The 21424-nt window shown below is 42.5% G+C and overlaps 1 protein-coding gene across 3 annotated transcripts in view; it reads right to left on the bottom strand.

Annotated features, from left to right (window-relative positions):
• Positions 1–4290: 4290 nt before the first annotated feature.
• The window catches only part of LOC130276222 (natural cytotoxicity triggering receptor 3-like), a 60001-nt gene continuing 42867 nt past the window's right edge, over positions 4291–21424 (bottom strand). The window contains exons 3-7 of one of the 3 annotated variants that reach the window (XM_056525261.1): positions 17887–17994; positions 17713–17734; positions 12476–12510; positions 5582–5680; positions 4291–5267 (exon numbers count right to left, since the gene is read on the bottom strand). In XM_056525261.1, the coding sequence (XP_056381236.1) occupies positions 5113–5267; positions 5582–5680; positions 12476–12510; positions 17713–17734; positions 17887–17994 (419 nt within the window). In that variant the 3' untranslated portion in view covers positions 4291–5112. Of the gene's footprint in view, positions 5268–5581; positions 5681–12475; positions 12511–13111; positions 13280–17712; positions 17735–17886; positions 17995–21424 lie in introns of those variants that run through there. The other 2 variants (XM_056525262.1, XR_008845051.1) reach the window with 2 other exon arrangements.

The raw sequence follows: 21424 nt of genomic DNA, 5'->3' as shown, positions 1-21424 counted from the left end.
AACACAGGGACATTCCTGCAGTTTCAAGAGGTAGTTCTAAAGGCCCTCATCTATGGTGGTCGCCAAGGAGCAGGTCAGAGCACCTCTGGAACTGTGGGCCCCGGGATCGTCCCCGGCCAACACTTTCCAGGTGAGGTCCCCCACACTGGAAAGAAGGGACGATCCCAGAAAAAATGCAGAGTGTGTCACAGGAGGGGGATTCGGAAGGACTCCACTCAGTGTGACACTTGCCCCAATCATCCGGGCCTCTGCATTAAAAACTGCTTCAGGGAGTATCACACTTCCATGGTGCACTACATTTCTAATCCTTTTCCCTAAATTTTAATTCCCCAGAATTAGACTCCAACGTACCAGTCCAGAGTACATTGTCTTCCAAATTTTAAAACCAAAACATCACCCCCCCAAAAAAATCCCCAAACCTTTTTCCTAACACCCCTGATATCTTTTTTTCCCCTCAAAAAAATGGGTCATGGGACACTGAGTCAACAGCATTGGGGGTTTGCAGTTGCCTCAAATGCGCAGCACTCTCTCCCCACCTGAGCGGGGTCCACATTTGAGGTAACAGAATAGGGATGGCCACACACATCACATTCCTAGAATGATGATTCAGAGCATAGGGTTTGGGGCGGGCATCATTTTTACTTTCGGCTATACTCTGGGTCATCATTCTAGGAATTGGCATATCAGTATCAAAATTGCAATTTTCATTCCCTCCCCCTCCCCCCCATAGTACACTTCATCCATTCCTGGAAAATACATTTAGGGAACACCTGTCTGTTCAAAATCTCCTCTTCACCCCTATACACCTTCCCTGTCAAAAATTGGGTAACCCCAGCATTTTAGTGTAAAAAAATCAAATTTTTCATTTTACAGCCCACTGTTCAAAAGACCTGTGAGGTATAAGTACTCACTGTACCTCTTGTTACCTTCCTTGAGGGGTCTAGTTTCAAAATTGGGGTCACTTTCCGGGGTTTGTTTTTAGATTTTATGTCAGAACCTCAACCATTGCAGTGCAAAGCACCACTTTAGGCCTCAAATCTCATCGGTGCTGTCTCACTCCTAAGCCCTGTTTTGCACCCGCATAGTGCTTTACCACCATATATGGGGTATATCCTTATTCTGGAGAAATTATGCTACAAATTTTGTGGAGCTTTTTTTCTATTACTACTTGTGAACCCAAAAAAAAATTGGTTAATACCAGCAATTTAGTATGAAAATTTTTTTTTGCACTTTTACTGCCCACTGTTTAAAAAACCTGTGAGGTGTAAGTACTCACTGTAACCCTTGTTACATTCCTGGAGGGGTCTAGTTTCCAAAATGGTCTCACGTATGGGGGGTTTCTGCTGTTCTGGCTCCATGGGAGGTTTGAAACTGCACATGACCCCCGACTTCAATTTCAGCAAAATTCTCTCTTCAAAAGACCAATGGCGCTCCTTCTGTTCTGAGACCTGTAGTGCGCCAGCAGAGCACTTAACATCCACATATGGGGCATTTTCTTAATCTGGAGAAATTGGGCTTTACATTTTGGGGTCCATTTTCTCCTATTACAGCATGTGAAAATGAAAAATTTGGAGTAATACCATCATTTTAGTGTTAAAAATCAAATTTTTCCCTTTTACAGCCCACTGTTCAAAAAACCTGTGAGGTGTAAGTACTCACTGTAACCCTTGTTACGTTCCTGGAGGGGTCTAGTTTACAAAATGGTGTCACGTGTGGGGGGTTTCTGTTGTTCTGGCTCCATGGGAGGTTTGAAACTTCACATGACCCCCGACTTCAATTTCAGCAAAATTCTCTCTTCAAAAGACCAATGGCACTCCTTCTGTTCTGAGACCTGTAGTGCGCCAGCAGAGCAGTTAATGTCCACATATGGGGCATTTTCTTAATCGGGAGAAATTGGGCTTCAAATTTTGTGGTCCATTTTCTCCAATTACCCCTTGTAAAAAAGAAAAATTTGGGGTAACACCATCAATTTAGTGTTAAAAATAAAATTTTCCATTTTCACGTCCAAATTCAACGCAAAGTCGTCAAACACCTGTGAGGTGTTAAGGCTCACTATACCCCTTGTTACGTTCCTTGAGGGGTGTAGTTTCCAAAATAGTATGCCATGTGTTTTTTTTTGCTGTTCTGGCACCATGGGGGCTTCCTAAATGAAACATGGCCCTCAAAAACCATGACAGCAAAATTGGTTTTCAAAAATCCTACAGTTGCTCTTTCCCTCTTGAGCCATGTTGTGAGCCCACAGAGCACTTTATGTCAACATATGAGGTATTTCCATACTTGAGAGAAATTGGGCTACAAATTTTGGGGGGCATTTTCTCCTTTTACTACTTTTAAAAATGAAAAAAATGGGGCTACAAGAACATGTTTGTGTAAAAAACGCAGATTTAGATTTTTCTCCTCCACTTTGCTGCAATTCTTGTGAAACACCTAAAGGGTTAACACACTTTTTAAATGTCATTTTGCAAACTTTAAGGGGTGTAGTTTCTATAATGGGGTTATTTATGGGGTATTTCTCACAAAAAGGCCCCTCAAATCCAGTTCAAACTTAACTGGTCCCTTAAAAATATGGATTTTGAAATTTTCATGAAAATTTTGAAAATTGCTGCTATACTTTGAAGCCCTCTAATGTCTTCAAAAAGTAAAAATAGGTGAATTTTATGATGCCAACATAAAGTAGATATATTGTATTTGTGAATCAATATAAAATGTATTTGGAATATCCATTTTCCTTACAAACAGAGAGTTTCAAAGTTGGAAAAATGCAAAATTTTCATGAAATTTGGGGATTTTTCACCAAGAAAGGATGCGAGTAACGACAAAAATTTACCGCTATGTTAAAGTAGAATATGTCACGAAAAAACAATCTCGGAATCAGAATAATCGGTAAAAGCATCCCAGAGTTATTAATGCATAAAGTGACAGTGGTCAGAATTGCAAAAAAGGACTCAGTCCTTATGGTGAAAAAGGGCTCAGTCCTTAAGGGGTTAAACATTTAATCTGATGAAAGGTATCACAGTGCTAGGTATAAAATAAACAAATTACATACAGGTACAAGAATATATAAAAGAGTTCAGCAAGACAAGTTCAGAAAACAAAAAAGAAAAGTCCATACAGCATAAAGGTATAGCAGTCCTTGTGAGTGAATCTCCAGCTATTGCTTAGGGTCTTTGTCCAGCTTTTTGGCCACATGCTTGAACAAAGGTTTTGTCCAACATCTCAGTTTTATATTTTCTCTTTAGCAGGGAAAAAAAACTCCTTCCCCTTCCCTCTGATCCCTCTCTTCCAGGTCCCTTATGATGGGACCAGAGACATCTCATATTCTGCTGCTACGAAGGCTTTTGACTTCAAAATAAGTATAACACAGGCAGACAAACCCCCCCCAATAAAAAATAAAAAAAACACACAAAAACAAATACTCAGTCTGAATGAACCCTTACCCATGCCTTAGATTATACATTATACACAAATACAATTATAATACACATGTATGATTCCATAATCAGGCCTTGGGCCAGACAGCCGCTCAACTGCTCCTGCCTGGATCTCAGGCACGGAGCAGTCATTCGGCGATCAAATGTGCAGGAAGCAGGTAGGGATTCTCCTTGCGTCCTGTAAACTGTTGGGGACACTGCTATTTTACTGCGAAAGTCCCGGACAGCATCACTGAGCTGTCGGGAAGCTTTCACTTTCACTTCAGATGCGTGCGTAAAAGTCTGAACTAGTCTGTACAATTACATAAAAGCATATATCATGGGTATCATTTTAATCGTATTAACCCACAGAATAAAGAAAACATGTCATTTTTAAATAAAGTGTACACCGTGAAAACAAAACCTTCCAAAATTTGCTAAATTGCTTTTTTCTTTTCAATTGTCCCACATAAATAATATTTTTTGGGTTACCCTATACATTTTATGGTAAAATAAGTGATGTCATTACAAAGTAAAATTGGTGATACAAAAAATCATATGGGTCTGTGGATGGAAATATAAAAGAGTTATGATTTTTAGAAGGCGAGGAGGAAAAAACAAAAATGCAAAAATAAAATTGTCCTGGTCCTTAAAAGGGTACTCCGCTGCTTAGCGTTTGGAACAAACTGTTCAGAACGCTGGAGCTGGCACCGGGAGGCGGGGCGTGATGTCATGACTGGTGGGGCTATGACATCACGCCCCACCCCCTCAATGCAAGTCTATGGGTGGGGGCGTGACGGCCGCCACGCCCCTTCCCATAGACTTGCATTGATGGGGTGGGGCTTGACATCATGAGGGGGCAGGGTTATGATGTCATGCGCTCCCGGCACTGGCTCCAGCGTTCGGAACAGTTTGTTCCAAATGCTGAGCAGCGGCAAATGCTTTAAGGCCAAAATGGGCCTGGTCCTTAAGGGGTTAACCAATGTATACTAAAAATAGACATATAATGTTATTATCTACATTATATAAAAACATTTTGTTGACAACAGATATACTTTAAGCTTTTGTTCCTCATGTTTTTCTTGCCAAAATACAAATAGATTCTGAGTCTGCAGCTTGTACACCAGCAGTATTATTATGTAATAGATGATTGTATACTTCTGATAGTATTGGACGTCTGACCACAGATCTATCCTGCATGGACACTATTATACATGCCCCACCAGTGCTCTTGTAGGTATGAACAACAAACATTGGCTGATCATGCAGAGATTATACTCTGAAGTGTCATAATAGGGTAGGATTTTTAAGAATGTTTTTCCGTTTACACCATTGTCTGTATAGTAGTGCCAGAGTAGGTTACATACCTGATAAGTCAAAATAAGAATAGAATAGCATTCTAATATGTTGCAAATGTGACTTTGTTTTATTAAAAGCAATCCACAGAAAATGTGTGAAATTTTGATGCTCAAATTTTGATGCTCAAAAACGTAAAGGAGCTTTTTCATCTCACACCTCTCTGATCCCTCCTCTACGATTGAGTCTTCTCTCTGGTATAACGTTGTACAGATCCTCATACAGATAGGTGGAAGGCTCCACCTTTAGTGATATCACCTGGTTCTGAAGGGTAGAGGTCTTCCCTCTGGTATGGCACTGTACAGTTTCACCTCCTGGCAGGTGGAAGACCTCGCCTTTTGTGACATCATCTGCTTCTGTGGAGGTGGGTCATTTCTATGGTATAATGCTGTAGATATCCACCTCCTGATAGATGGAGGGCACCGTCTTCTGTGGGAACTGTTCTGGCATAAACTGGTTGTATTGTTGATTTTCCATCATAAATTGAGAAGTCTCCACATTCTAAAAAGACAAGACAAGAAGAAAGAACCAATCAAAGGGAGGTACCGATGTATTTATGCCCACAGCAAAAGGGTCCCGCATCAAGGTCAGGGGGAGCAGCCGGTGGAGCAGGCTGGCATTGAGGGACGGGGCTGTAGATATAGAATGACAATTGGGGACACTATGACAAGGCTGCTCTGGTCACTATATGGGGGAACTGAACTCTAAGACTGTTCTTGTGTTAGCACTAAACCTACAGTAAACAAAAACAAAAAAAACAACAAAACAATAATTCCCCCACATAGGCAGCACAAAATTTGAAAGGTGAAGAATACCTCTATTCTCCTTCTCCTGCAAACATATGGCACATAAATAATATAGACTTGTCACCTGCAGCATTTCAGGGCCACGGGGTCCTCCAATCTGCCTGCTGCCTGTAAATTACAGTGTAAAATAAGATATCAATAATAACATCATATTATATGACCCATATTACTGTAATAGTATCATATCACGTATCTCACTATAATAATAATAATGTTATATATGTGTCAGTAATAATAAGAGCATAATACAGTGGTCCCTCAACATATGATATTAATTGGTTCCAGGAGAACCATCATATGTTGAAACCATCATATGTTGAGTACATATGTCTATGTAAAAATGGTAATTGGTTCTGGGGCCTCGGAACCATTGTATGTTGAATACATATCTCTATGGGAAACTGCTAATTGGTTCTGGGATGACCATTGTATTTGGAGTGTATGGGGAGTGTTTAACAAACCAGGGTGCCTCCAGCTGTTGCACAACTACAACTCCCAGCATGCATGTACAGCCATTGACTGTCTGGGCATGCTGAGAGTTATAGTTTTGCAACAGCTGGAGGCACACTGATAGGGAAACATTGATGTATGGGGTGTATAGTGTGTATATGTATTGTATGTGATGTGTGACATCGCATACAGTACTGTACAGTTCTTTAAATACCTTCAGGGGGGACAGAATGTCCTCCATTACAATCCTGCCGACTACAGCTCTATAGGAAAGGAAGGGGAGGGCAGCCAGCAGCTCATTGGATGCCTGCAGCAAGATCCTCCAGGCTATTGGCTATGGCTGCACTGGGGGGCGGGGCTTACACGGAGCTCACAGTGGAAGCCTGGACAGCATGTGAGTAACAGGAGGCAGAACGGGGCACACGGGCACATTAAACAACTATCTGTCAGTTGCTGAAGTTGTCAGCGCTGTCAGATAGCTGTTTGTACGATGGCCCCGACACACAGCAGCATCATATGTCGATGCTGCCTTCAACATACGATGGGCTCTGAGAGGCCATCATATGTTGAAATGATCATATGTCGGGGCCATCATAAGTCGGGGGGTCACTGTATTACGTGTCTCACTATAATAATATTCATGTTATATATGTGTCAGTAATAATAAGAGCATAATATTATGTGTCTAACTATATTAACATTTTATCCTGTGACTAATAAGATTATATCATGAGTTGACTGCACCAATATTATACCAGACACATTATAAAAAACTATAACTACCTTATATAATGCAGTTATAGGTAGACTGATTTCTCAAGGACTTGCAGTGGAGTATACTAGTCAAGAGGTGAGTGGTCGTATGTAGATATTATGTAGGTGGTATGGAATGTGTAGGATGGTACGTGTGAGAAAATACATGAAAATATGGATGATGGTTGTGGGAGGATAAAAGGGTTTGTATTGTAGATGCCCAAATAACAATAACAAAATATGGGTGTCTCAGAAATGCTCAAACAGATAATATATAAATCAAATGCAATTTATTGGAAAACATATAATACATAAATAGTACAGGGAATCACAGGGCCCTTGTGATTCCTGGTTAGAGGTTTTATAAAAAAATAAAAAAATAAAAACTGTATAAAAAACTGTAAATAAATGTTGCTAAAAAGAGCTTCAGTTTTGTCCAACTGTGGCCCCTCCCGTAATTAAGGTGGGCACAGAATCCTTCCATTTGGCTAGGATTTAGTGCAATCTCCATTCTCAGCAACAGCAGCATAGCAGACATCTATCTGAGAGCTGCCAGCGCTTACCAAGCTACAAGTAAAATACATCGTATCAGAACACTGAACACTGTTTGGCTAAGGCCTCTTTCACACTATGAAATAGTTCCGTTTAGGAACTTCCGTCACAAGTTCCGTCACTATATCGGCGAAACCCGTCCGTTACAAAACCCCTGACGGCCGTGACTAAATCGCATTGCAGCCTATGGGGTTTTGTAACTGCCCGTTTGCACCCGTATATGCCCGTAATTCATTACGGGCGTTATACAGTGACAGGACATCGTGGCGGAAAAATTAACGACCCGGCAGCTGTAGGGACAAAACGTCATGTGAATGCAGCCTTAAACAGCATGAGCAGGGTGTCCATGGTCGCTTCATATTGCAGATTTTTTTTTATAAAAAGCGATAAAAACTACAGACCATGGCACATAATATAAACCCTCATACATCCTTGCATACAGAAAAATGTAAAAAAGTTATGGGGGTCAGAAGAGGACACTTTTAGGCATAGTAATTATTGTACAAAAAGTTATAATTTTACTTTTTACAGCAGTATAATAATACAAAACCTATATAAGTCAGGTATCGTTCTAATTGTATGGACATATAGAATAGCTATGACATGTCATTTGTACCGAAAAGTGCACTGTGTATAATAAACAGAAGCCCCTAAAATGAGTGGTGTCATTACAAAGTTCAGTTGGTGGCACAAAAAACAAGCCCTCATACTGGTCTATAGGTGGAAAATTAAAAGCGTTATGGCTATTAAAAGGTGAGGAGCAAAAACGAAACCTCCCCTTTTTTGTGTTACCAGGACAAGTGGATTGGGCTCCCATTTTAGTCCATGGATAAGTCGTTTTTTAAAAAGATTTCCACACCCCTGCAGCTTTTGTGTCCCCTCAGTCAACTACCCCCCACCAAACCCCCGAGTCCCCCACCCCCAGACCCCTGAGTGCCCTACCCACCAACCCCATAGACCCAGACTCCTTAGTGTCCTACGCCCCCCAGACCCCTGAGTCATCCTCCTTCCACTTTTCTGCCCCCCACCCCCACCCCACCATCTCCTTCCCTCCCCCTCATCCATTATTTTTTTTCACCTTATGCAGGCTTGATCAGCATGGTGCAGCGCCATATTCTCCTTTCTGCTCAGAGCGAGCAGCCGGGGCAGGGACGTCCATGACGTCAGGGTGTGCCTGAGCATGCACGGACGTTTGCTGCTTTGAAAGCAGCAGTGTCCCTGCCCCAGCTTACTACTTGCAGTACTTGGGGCCGGGAGACCAGCCAGGAGCGAGGTCCCCTTAAGTGTCATCTGAGAAGGGGGCCTCGCGCAAAGCAGTGGCTGGTAATGGGGGTGTTGGGGCCGTGGGTAGAGGTGGCACCGGGAAGATGGGTTGCTCTGCGGAGTAGGGGGGGGGGGGGGTCCCCCAGCAGGAATTTCGGGGGGGGGGGGGGGTCTACCCCCCGTCTACCCCGGTTGCTACGCCCCTGGTTTGAGCATTTGAGACACCCATATTTTGTTATTGTTATTTGGGCATCTACAGGGTGGGCCATTTATATGGATACACCTTAAAAGGACAACTGCAGTGGTACACATTTATATATGCCTGTGCCCGGGCCTCAAAAACAAACAAAATAAACTTATACATACCTTCCTACGAGCCCCCGTTGGTCCGGTACAGGCCTCACGGTCCGGCAGTGCTGACGTCATTCAACTTCCTGGGGACGGGGACGCCGCAGAGCCGTCGGCGTATCACCGGCCGTAGCAATGTCCCACCCCGGACGGTGATAGGCTGAGACCACTGTCATGTAAGAAGCCAGCCAGAGCTCCTTACATGACAGTGGACTCAGCCTATCACCGTCCGGGGTGGGACATCGCTACCGCCGCTGATACGCCGACGGTTCTGCGGCGTCCCCATCCCCATCCCCAGGAAGTGGAATGACGTCAGCACTGCCGGACCGTGAGGCCTGTACCGGACCAACGGGGGCTCGTAGGAAGGTATGTATAAGTTTATTTTGTTTATTTTTGAGGCACGGGCGTATATAAATGTGTACCATTCCAGTTGTCCTTTAATAAAATGGGAATGGTTGATGATATTAACTTCCTGTTTGTGGCACATTAGTATACGTGAGGGGGGAAACTTTTCAAGATGGGTGGTGACCATGGCGGCCATTTTGAAGTTGGCCATTTTGAATCCAACTTTTGTTTTTTCAATAGGAAGAGGGTCATGTGACACATCAAACATATTGGGAATTTCACAAGAAAAACAATGATGTGCTTGGTTTTAACGTAACTTTATTCTTTCATGAATTATTTACAAGTTTCTGACCACTTATAAAATGTGTTCAATGTGCTGCCCATTGTGTTGGATTGTCAATGCAACCCTCTTCTCCCACTCTTCACACACTGATAGCAACACCGCAGAAGAAATACTAGTACTGGCTTCCAGTATCCGTAGTTTCAGTTGCTGCACATCTCGTATCTTCACAGCATAGACAATTGCCTTCAAATGACCCCAAAGATAAAAGTCTAAGGGGGTCAGATCGGGAGACCTTGGGGGCCATTCAACTGGCCCACGACGACCAATCCACTTTCCAGGAAACTGTTCATCTAGGAATGCTCGGACCTGACACCCATAATGTGGTGGTGCACCATCTTACTGGAAAAACTCAGGGAACGTGCCAGCTTCAGTGCATAAAGAGGGAAACACATCATTATGTAGCAATTTCGCATATCCAGTGGCCTTGAGGTTTCCATTGATGAAGAATAGCCCCACTATCTTTGTAACCCATATACCACACCATACCATCACTTTTTGTGTTCCAACAATCTTGGAGGGATCTATCCAATGTGGGTTAGTGTCAGACCAATAGCGGTGGTTTTGTTTGTTAACTTCACCATTCACATAAAAGTTTGCCTCATCATTGAACAAAATCTTCTGTGTAAACTGAGGGTCGGTTCCAATTTTTGTTTTGCCCATTCTGCAGCACCTGAAACTACGGATACTGGAAGCCTGTGCTAGCATTTCTCCTGCGGTGTTGCTATCAGTGTGTTAAGAGTGGGAGAAGAGGGTTGCATTGACAATCCAACACAATGGGCAGCACATTGAACACATTTTATAGTTTATGGTCAGAAACTTGTAAATAACTCATGAAAGAATAAAGTTACGTTAAAACCAAGCACATCATTGTTTTTCTTGTGAAATTCCCAATAACTTTGATGTGTCACATGACCCTCTTCCTATTGAAAAAACAAAAGTTGGATTCAAAATGGCCGACTTCAAAATGTCCGCCATGGTCACCACCCATCTTGAAAAGTTTCCCCTCTCACATATACTAATGTGCCACAAACAGGAAGTTAATATCACCAACCATTCCCATTTTATTAAGGTGTATCCATATAAATGGCCCACCCTTTATCCACTCATAACCATCATCCATATTTTCATGTATTTTCTCACACATACCATCCTACACATTCCACACCTCCTACATAATGGCCCTGATTTATCAATCTGTCTGAGACAGAAATTGGAGTGATTTTCCCAAGTAACCAATCACAGCTCATTTTTTATATCATAAGGTGCTCTGGTAAAATGAAAGCTGAGCCGTGATTGTTTGCTTGGGAAAATCACTCCAGTTTCTGTCTCAGACAGATTGATAAATCAGGGCCAATATCTACATATGACCGATCATTATACAAGATTGTAGATGTGCACCATGTCTATTTTCTACCTGAATTCACATTGTGTTTTCTATCCCCTCCTTTTTTTTTTCTTTTTTTTTTTTTTTGTTTGAACATGTTGTCTCCACTCTTCCCCACCCCCTCAGCCCAACCCTATATAAGTAGTAGTTAGCAACACATAGGCCATTTGTTTCCTAGCAGCCTCCCAGTCTGACTGGGAGAGCATGGTAAGTGAGCCATCACACCTTTTTCACACTGGTGTGGTGCTGTGCGGCGTCTGTTGCTGCCGTGGCGCCGTGTCTGTGGGGAGGTGCTACCCATAGACTGGTTTGAGTGGCATTGGGGCCGCTCTGGCGGTGGGTTGTTCCCCCTGTGGGCACTGGTGTCGCGGCGGTGGTCGCTGCCCAGTGCTACGCCATTTTATGCTAGGGACGTTAGGGACCCATTCTAAATAGGTGGCCTTGACGTGGCGAGTGGGCTTGTACTTTTTGATCAAAAATGTATACTAACAACCTGTTAGTTTTTGATATTATGCTGAGAAGCAATTAGATCATTATACAAGATTGTAGATGTGCACCATGTCTGTTTTCTACCCGAATCTACATATGACCACTCACCTCTTGACCAGTATACTCCACTGCAAGTCCTACCTATATCTGCTCTTATCTTGCATACTCTGCTCATTGGTGTTCCTGGGGTGAACATCAGACTCAATTTCTCGGACGCTCATACAGATTGAGCACACCCTAGTTATCCACTATACACCTTATATGTATAATGTGTCTGATTGTAATAATAACAAGATTTAAAATACCAGACACCTATGTGGGATATTTTTAAGACCTTTCACTCGCTCAGTGCGCACGTTCAGCGTTTGGCTCATAAAAATTCATATCATGCCTCCCTGCTCTGTTTTATACCCTAGTGTGCATGTGCCACTTCTTGGGTACACTACGGCGCAGCTTCACAGCCGCGGCCATATTGGACCTTTGGCATGAAACAGAATGGGGAGGCAGAGGAATGATATGAATAATTATGAGATGGAATATGCGCTGAAGGAACAATGCTGACATCACTGTGCCCGAAGGAGAGATCATAACCCCACCTGTGCCCCAAGCTGCTAGTTAACATAATCCCATAATGAGGAATAACAGAGTGACAGATCTACTTGTAGTAGGCATCATTTTAATCCGTGTCACCCGCACTACCAGATAGTGGTTAGTGGGGGTTACACTGGTGACAATATACCTTTACTGTACGTGTATCACACTTTGAAATCTATGCCGGCTATAAGCTGGAGTAGATTTGCATTATAATTTATGGTTTCTATTAAATAGTATAGTAAATACTAAATAATACAGTATATGTGTTGAGCTGTAAGCAAAAATTAGCTTTTTCATCCCTGCTGTGCTGTACATAGCTTTATAAATACCCTCCATAGTGATAATAATAATAATTATTATAAAAATGATAATTAACAGTTACCCATAGCAATGAATTCAGTGTAGACTGTAGGAACCCTGAGATACAAAAGAAAACAACCATAAAACTGATACATGCACAGTACATAACATACTTTGTACATATGTCATACTTACATATATCCACAACACTATGTAACAAACATGCTGCAAAGTAGAATGCTATCAAAAATGGAAGTCTTAATAAAGGGGTACTGGCTCCAGAAAGTTATACAACTGGCTCCAGAAAGTTATACAGATTTGTAAATTACTTCTACTAAAAAATCTTAATCCTTCCAGTACTTATCAGCTGCTGTATGATCCACAGGAAGTTCTTTTATTTTCAAATTTCTTTCCAGTCTGACCACAGTGCTCTCTGCTGACACCTCTGTCCATGTCAGGAACTGTCCAGAGTATGAGCAAATCCCCCTAGCAAACCTATCCTGCTCTGAACTGGGTGCGGGCTGCGGGGGTCGTTGTGACATCACGACCAGGGCCGCCATCAGGGGGGTACAGCCAATACCCCAGTAAGGGGCCCTAGCTCCCAGGGGGCCTGGGCCCCCTGCTAAACCCCCCCTGCAGCAGCCCCATAACAGAAGCAGAAGACGCTGTTTAAACAGTAGTCTTCTGCTTCCACTGGCAGCTGTGACCCAATACTTACTGCATCTGTCTTGCTCTTACAGGCAGCAGAAACAGCAGCACAGTGGAGTGATTAACTGCCGAACATCAGGCTGTGTATGGATGGTAGAGGACCTTCGGTGATGTCATTACCATGTGATCGGTCACATGAGTTGGAGGAGCCTGACTGCTGTGCAGTGGAGGCATAGGAAGAAGTTCCCGTGTAGGGGAATGTGTTTATTATGAGAAGGTAACCTATAGTACATACACACAAATAACTATATCTGTGTTTTCCAAACAGGTCGCCTCTAGAGATGAGCGAACTTACAGTAAATTCGTGACGAATCGAATTTACTGTAAGTTTGCTCATCTCTAGTTGCCTCCAGCTGTTACAAAACTTCAACTCCCAGCCTGCCCAGACAGCCGTCGGCGGAGAGCCGACGGCTGTCTGGGCAGGCTGGGAGTTGAAGTTTTGCAACAGCTGGAGATACATTGTTTGGAAAACACTGCACTATAGAATTCACACACACTGCATAAAACACACACACCTCCTTTTCCCGTTTGAAAAAAAAATATTTTTTTTTAATTTAATTAAAAAAAATAAAATAATTGAAAAATGCATCGCCGTGTGTGTAAATGTCCAAACTATTAAAATATAATATTAATTAACCCGCATGGTATATGGTGTAATTGTTAAAAAATACCAAAGTCCACAATTGCTATTTTTTAGTAATCTCATATACCATAAAAAAATAAAAAGCGATCGAAAAGTCCCATCAAAACAAAAATGGTACAAGTAAAAACTACAGATCAAAGCGCAAAAGGTGAGCCCTCACACAGCCCAGTATATGGAAAAATTCTAAAGTTATAGGGATCAGAATGGGATGATTTTAAGTATACTACTTTTTGTACAAAAGGTTATTTAAAAAAAATTGTTAAATAAAACAAAGCCTATAAAAATCGGTTATTGGTATAACTGTATGGAACTACAGAATAAAGATAATGTCAAGTGTACTGAAAAGTGCACTGGGTAGAAACGGAAGCCCCCCAACGGAAGACATTTTTTTGTTTCACTGTATATTTCAGGGTAACATGAGTGATGTCATTACAAAGTACAATTGGTGGCACAAAAAAGCAACAAACCCTCATATGCGTCTAAAGGTTGAAAATTTTAAGTATTATGGCTAGAAGAAGGTGAAGAGGAAAAAAAGACAGTCCTAATGTCCTTAAGGGGTTATAGTTCCCACACACAACTGTAAACTTCACACAAGTGGTATAAATATCATGGTCACAGCTGTCACAATCATGACTGAGCCCCCTGGGACCGGCCACCACTGCTGCCACATTACCTGGCTGATCTGCCGGCGTCTGCCACTATAAGGGTAAAACGCCAAAACAGATTACCTACACAAAACAGAAAAGGGTCCACATATCGCTATAAGTTCATTTAGTTAACACCAACAAAATTAAAAACATTTCAAATAGAATATATAGCTTATACCTCTAGGACCTCACCAATGGTGCATAGTGATGTGGGTAAAAATTAAATATGGCAGCGTTAGTCAAAAATTATTTTTAATTCAGATTATAAAATATAAATAAATAAAACAATGACAAAGTAACACATTAAACTGGCACTATCTAGTGATAATCCCACTGGGCCCTAGTGGGATATCCAAAATATAAAAATAATGTACTAGTGTTCCAATACATGTGGAATATGGTCCATAAATCTGCAAACAAAAAATGGAATCCGCAAAAAATAAGATGAATGGATATTCGGTTTTGTGGCAGAATATGCTTGTAACATAAAGTCAATAGTCAAAAAAATGAATGATACAAAGTATCTCTCACCACTGCTTCTGGCTTGATGGATTTTTACAATAGATCGCAGCCTTATGTTCCTCGCATGCCCCAATGTGGAGAAGGGGGGCGCTGGTTCTCACGTCTCCCTAGCAGCCCCGATGGCAGGGGGGCGCAAACAGATGTTACGTACCGTTGGCTCCGATGTCAGAGGAGCGTGAAGCAGTAATCTGCGCTGAAGACCACGCTTGCTACCCGGCTTGCTGCGGATGGCACTGATTGGACACTCCGGCAAGAGTGTCAGTCAGCTCGGGAGCGACAATGGGTCTGGCGGTGATGGTACGTATGGGAGCGGTAGATGTTCCGGGGATGGCGTCCCACGTGGAAGCTTGAGTAGCGGGAAGTACGCGATCTATTGTAAAAATCCATCAAGCCAGAAGCAGTGGTGAGAGATACTTTGTATCATTCATTTTTTTGACTATTGACTTTATGTTACAAGCATATTCTGCCACAAAACCGAATATCCATTCATCTTATTTTTTGCGGATTCCATTTTTTGTTTGCAGATTTATGGACCATATTCCACATTTATTGGAACACTAGTACATTATTTTTATATTTTGGATATCCCACTAGGGCCCAGTGGGATTATCACTAGATAGTGCCAGTTTAATGTGTCATTGTCATTGTTTTATTTATTTATATTTTATAATCTGAATTAAAAATAATTTTTGACTAACGCTGCCATATTTCATTTTTACCCACATCACTATGCACCATTGGTGAGGTCCTAGATATATATTCTATTTGAAATTTATTTGTGTTGCCGGTCGGGTCCGGCTTTAGCTTTGATTGCCTCGGTCCTTCTGTTGTGAGCTGCACCTAATTTTAAGTTTTAATATTAAAAACATGTATATGAGGCATCAGGAGAAAACCACAAGTAAGCAGAGAGGCTACAACACACATGAAATTCATAGATAATGGGGGAGATTTATCAAATCCTGTGCAGAGGGAAAGTGAAGCAGTTGCCCATAGCAACCAGATCGCTCCTTTTATTTTTAAAAAGGCCTCTGAAAAATTAAAGAAGCGATCTACAACTTTACACTTTCCCTCTGCACAAGATTTGATAAATCTCCCCCATTATCTATAAGATTCATGTGTGTTGTAGCCTCTCTGCTTACTTGTGTTTTTCTCCTGATACCTCATATACATGTTTTTCATTTTGTTAGTGTTATTAAAACGACCTTTTAGCAGTACATGGACCCTTTTTTTTGTGTAGATCTATCATATACAGAAGTAGTAAGCCACTATACTACCTAATATAGTGTTAGCTTCTCTATACTGCTCCCATATATTTTTTATGGGGACAGTATGGGGCCTGATGCTATATGGGGACTTATTCAGAGGGTACAGTGTGTAGCAGTGTTATATTCAGAGCGCACATTTTGTGGCAGGGTTGTATTACAGTTTGTGTACAGTGTGTCACAGGGTTGTAATAATTATTGTTTTTATATGTACTATGATGATCTACTGACAAAGTGAGAAAAGCCAAACGTTTCTGGGCATCAAACTCCGCAGATGTCTGGAGGGCATCTGTGGTGGTCATGAAAGAGTGGGGGAGACCCAGGGCAATTTTTTGCATCAGGGCCCTGTGGTTTTCAGCCATGCCCCTGCCTGCTCCTGTACATCAGCCAGTGCTGCTCACTGATTTAAAGTCAGCAGCAGTGGCTGCCGGCTCTGAGGAGTGATGCTCCTTCCTAACGTCAATCTGCAGTGTGGGAGGACATCACTAGTCAGTGCAGCTCAGAGGAGTTCGCTAATATGCTGAGCCCCTGCACCTGAGCCTGCCGGCCAGCTTGGTATCATTAAGGTGGCAGGGTGGGATCTGAGGTGGACAAATTAAGTGACGGGGGCGGGAATCAGAGCGTAAATATAAAGTGGCATGGGGGGGATCAGAGGGGGGACAAATGGGGGAGGGGGATTGAAATGGCACAGGGGGCTGATCAAGGGGGGGGGGGATAAAAGTACACACTGGGGAAGCAGCCCGATTTGTAATGTTGATACTGGTATCATCGTAGGACGCACACCGTGATATATGGCTAGGCCTGAGCTATGTAAGGGGCTCCCTGGGCAGCCCTGGTCATGACCACGCCCCTCATGACATCACACCACACCCCCTCAATGCAAATCTATGGGAGGGGTTGTGGCAGCCACCACGCCCCCCCCCTCCCATAGATTTGCATTGAGGGAGCATGGCCTCGACGTTACGACCCCCGCAGCCCACACCCAGCGTTTGGAAGAAATTGTTCCGAATGCTGAGGCAGTGGAGTACCCTTTTAAGAACTATCTTCAGCATAAACAAGAACAAGAAGTCCTGGAGGTGATAATATGGCCCCCACAGAGCCCCGATCTCAACATCATCAAATCTTGAGGATTACATGAAGAGACAGAAGGATTTAAGCAGGCTTACATCTAAAGATCCATGATTATAGTTCAACTACGTCCCTGCAGAGTTCCTACTTCAACAAGTGTACCTAGAAAAACTGATTATGAAGGCAAAGGTCGCTCACACCAAATATCGCTCGGATTTACATTTCTCTTCTGTTCATTCACTTTGTATTTTGGTAAGTGATAATAATAAACCATGAACACTTCTATTTTTGAAAGCATTCTTACTTTTGCAGCATTTTTTTCACACAAGCCTAAAACTTTTGCACAAAACTTTATAAAGCATACACTGTACACACAATATATCCATATACAGTATGTACAAACATAATGCAAGACCATACACGTCCATATTTAACATACACTGTACATAGATGAACATGTCTAACTTACTCTTCCACTGTAGACCTCAGGGCTAAAGAGAAGAAGAAGATGTTAGATGTTTCAATGTCCCCATTTTATGTCCCCCCATACATTACGATGTCATATAATGTCAGTGCTGGTTGTGCTGTTTTCCCCATTATCCTGTTCCCTGTATGTGGTATTTATGGACCTGGAAATAATCACCTTGTTTGAAAATTCTGTAACATCCAACCAGAAAGAGGAGGACAACAACAACTCCGAATACAGCCCCCAGAGTGATATGGAGAATTTCAGGGTCAGTGCCCAGCTGATCTATAGAGAATAAAATAAATGGTTACCAGATGGAACAGGAAACAGGACTGGACTCCCTTATGTCTTTAAAACACTCACTAGAGTCTCTAGGCATCAGTATATCAGATGGCAACGGAAGCTCGTAGAGGAGAGAGGACAATGCTGGGAGGGCAGAGAGATTCTGCGGGAGAGCAATGTGACAGGTGAGGGTTTTTTTTCTTTCATGAAGACAAGGTGTTGGGGGGAGGGGGCTTATATGGGGGCACAGTGTGGAGTCGTAATTACTATATGGGCCAGAGGTTGGCCTTATACTATATGGGGGCACAAAATCATGGGATCAAAATCAGTATCACACTTACTATGGGACAGGTGTGTGCAATATGTATAAACCTATTCGCTAATAGGAAAAAAAGTGACCTCAATTACCAATAGTAGCATGTAATCATGAAACGTAACTTTTATTGAATATATTAAAATATGGAGAAATAACTAAATAAAGAGCCTAAAATCTGACTCAATGGTGGAGATTTATCATAACCTGTGGAGAGGAAAAGTTGCCTAGTTGCCCATAGCAACCAATCAGATTGCTTCTTACATTCTTAAAGGGGTACTCCAGTGAAAACCTTTTTCCTTTTAAATCAACTGGTGGCAGAAAGTTAACCATATTTGTAAATTACTTCTATTAAAAAATCTTAATCCTTCCTGTACTTATTAGCTGCTGAATACTACAGAGGAAATTATTTTCTTTTTGGAATGCTCTCTGATGACATCACTAGCACAGTTCTCTCTGCTGACGTTATTATAATAATAATAACACTTTATTTATTTATTGTTGTTCCAAAAAGAAAGGAATTTCCTCTGTAGCATTCAGCAGCTAATAAGTACTGGAAGGATTAAGATTTTTTAATAGAAGTAATTTACAAATATGTTTAACTTTCTGCCACCAGTTGATTTAAAAGAAAAAAGGTTTTCACCGGAGTACTCCTTTAAGTTAAGGGTGCCAATCATTTTGTTCAGATCATTTTTGGAGTTTGGTGTGACATTATGTCCAATTTGCTTTTTTTCCTCCCTTTTTAGGTTTAGTTCCAATACACACAAAGGGAATAAACATGTGTATAGCAAAACATGTGTTACTGCAATCCTTTTCTGTGAGAAATACTTCATTTTCTTTAAAAACTTCAGTGGTGCCAACATTTACAGCCATGACTGTACGGCCATGACATCGATGTACAGCATTCACACACCCCCTGACTGTACACTATAACCCTGCCCATCACATGATTATTAAAATTGAGTTCACTCCCATTTGACGCATCAAGAAACAACTAAAGATATGTGTGATCAGGGCACCCTAAGCTATTTAATGAGAGTAAACTTAGGTTCCCTTTAAGAAGAGCAGCTTGTGTATGCTGCTATACAGAAATATGAGACTCCCTATCTGCATTGAAGTACAAACACCCAGAATCCTTCAGTACAGTAATATCTGATATAAGGGTTTATTGCATTGTACTTTCCTTGTTCTTGTGGTCGCAGCATGAGATTTTAGGATTACTGATCATCAGGATGCCTATTGTGACTAACCCTTGTATTTTACTGCAACTCCACTGCCCCTTTTTTGTCCCAGGGAAGACATATGGCTCAGTTAGTAAAGCATTTTCCTGCTTTTTTATTTGACTATGCTACAGGGGCTGTAAAGTTACTGTAGTTAATAATATAGTGTCTGTACCTGTGTGTGACGGTTTTCTCACAATTCTTGTGATTTTCACCCCAATATTTATTTTTACCAGCATACAAAATGACTGTTGTCTCAGATTTTTCCCAGCTTGCAATGCGGTCGAGACCTGACTCACTAGTCAGCTGATGACAGGGAGCCTGTCTGCTTCAATGGGTGGAGGGATCGCTTGGTGGGAGAGCAATCAATCTGCAACTGTTACGCCGAGCACTCCGGGTCCCTGTTCCTCCCCGGAGCGCGCGGCGTTCTCCTCTTGGCAGCGCCTCGGTCAGACCCGCTGACTGGGAGCGCTGCACTGACACTGCCGGCGGGGATGCGATCCTCATAGCGGGACGCGCCCGCTCGCGGGTCGCATCCCAATCTACTCACCTGTCCCGTTCCCTGGCTGTCACGTCCTGGCGCGCGGCTCCGCTCTCTAGGGCGCGCGCGACAGCTCTCTAAGATTTAAAGGACCAGTGCACCACTAATTGGTGCCTGGCCCAATCAGTGTAATTAGCTTCCCTGCTCCATGCCTATAAAACCCCACTTCCCCTTCCTGTCCTTGCCGGATCTTGTTGCCTTGTGCCAGTGAAAGCGTTTTGTGTATGTTCCTAGCCTGTGTTCCAGACCTTCTGCTGTTGCCCCTGACTACGACCCTTGCTGCCTGCCCTGACCTTCTGCTACGTCCGACCTTGCTCTTGCCTTGTCCTTCTGTACCACGCCAGTCTCAGCAGTCAGTGAGGTTGAGCCGCTACCGGTGGACACGACCTGGTTGCTACCGCCGTAGCAAGACCATCCTGCTTTGCGGCAGGCTCTGGCGAATACCAGTAGCAACCAGTACGGTCCACGCCAATCCCTCACTGACACAGAGGATCCACCACCAGCCTGCCGAATCCTGACAGCAACTAATGTAAAAGCTGTAGACACCTTGATTGAAAACCACATGTCTTTTGAATGGATGCAGCTAATTTATGTTTCAATGGGTGGGGTGGCTGATGTGTGGGAGGGAGGAAAATGGAATTATGGGATTTGTAGTCAAAAGAAGAAAAGCCAAAAAGGAAATGCCAATTCACAAAAAGCTAGCCACAGTGTTATTGTAATCTCACAACATCCTTCCTAAGCATGTCCATTACTGTCTGCCAGGTACATACTAAAATCATCTTATGGTGTATAACCCCTTTAATATAAGTCAAATAAGATGTTGCTGGACCTTCCCCTCCATTCCATTGGATGTTACATTAGTTCTACACATAGATTGGGTGCTTGGGTATGCAGCCCTAAGGATTCTCATTGGCCACTATATTGGCACAACCCCCTTCATGATTTACAAGCAGAGGTTATATAAACCCTGCATTGGTGTCAGACCACCATTGACTCTCATTCCTCAACAGAGCCAGGGAGCAGTTCAAATGCTGGGAGCAGCGATGGGGGGAAATTTGTATCACTACTCAGTGTGCACCTTATCCTCTTAGAGCAGATCTAATTTATGCATTAGCGACAGGCCCCCATTTCCTCTCACTCCTTTGACAAAGCCGGGAAGTTGGTTAAATGCTGGGGGTGGTGATGGGGTATATTTTTTTATCAATACTACCTTATCCTCTTAGAGCAGACAACTACTGCATCCAGGAAAAAAATATTTTGGAAAGAGAAGTAATGTATTTTATGCAGGGAAACCCTTTACTAACTGAGCCATCTGTCTCCCCTGGGACGAAAAAGGGAGCAATGGAGTTGCAGTAAACT

This window comes from Hyla sarda, chromosome 6, assembly GCF_029499605.1.
Source record: "Hyla sarda isolate aHylSar1 chromosome 6, aHylSar1.hap1, whole genome shotgun sequence".
NCBI lineage: Eukaryota > Metazoa > Chordata > Amphibia > Anura > Hylidae > Hyla > Hyla sarda.
This window is presented reverse-complemented; position numbering and strand designations above follow the sequence as displayed.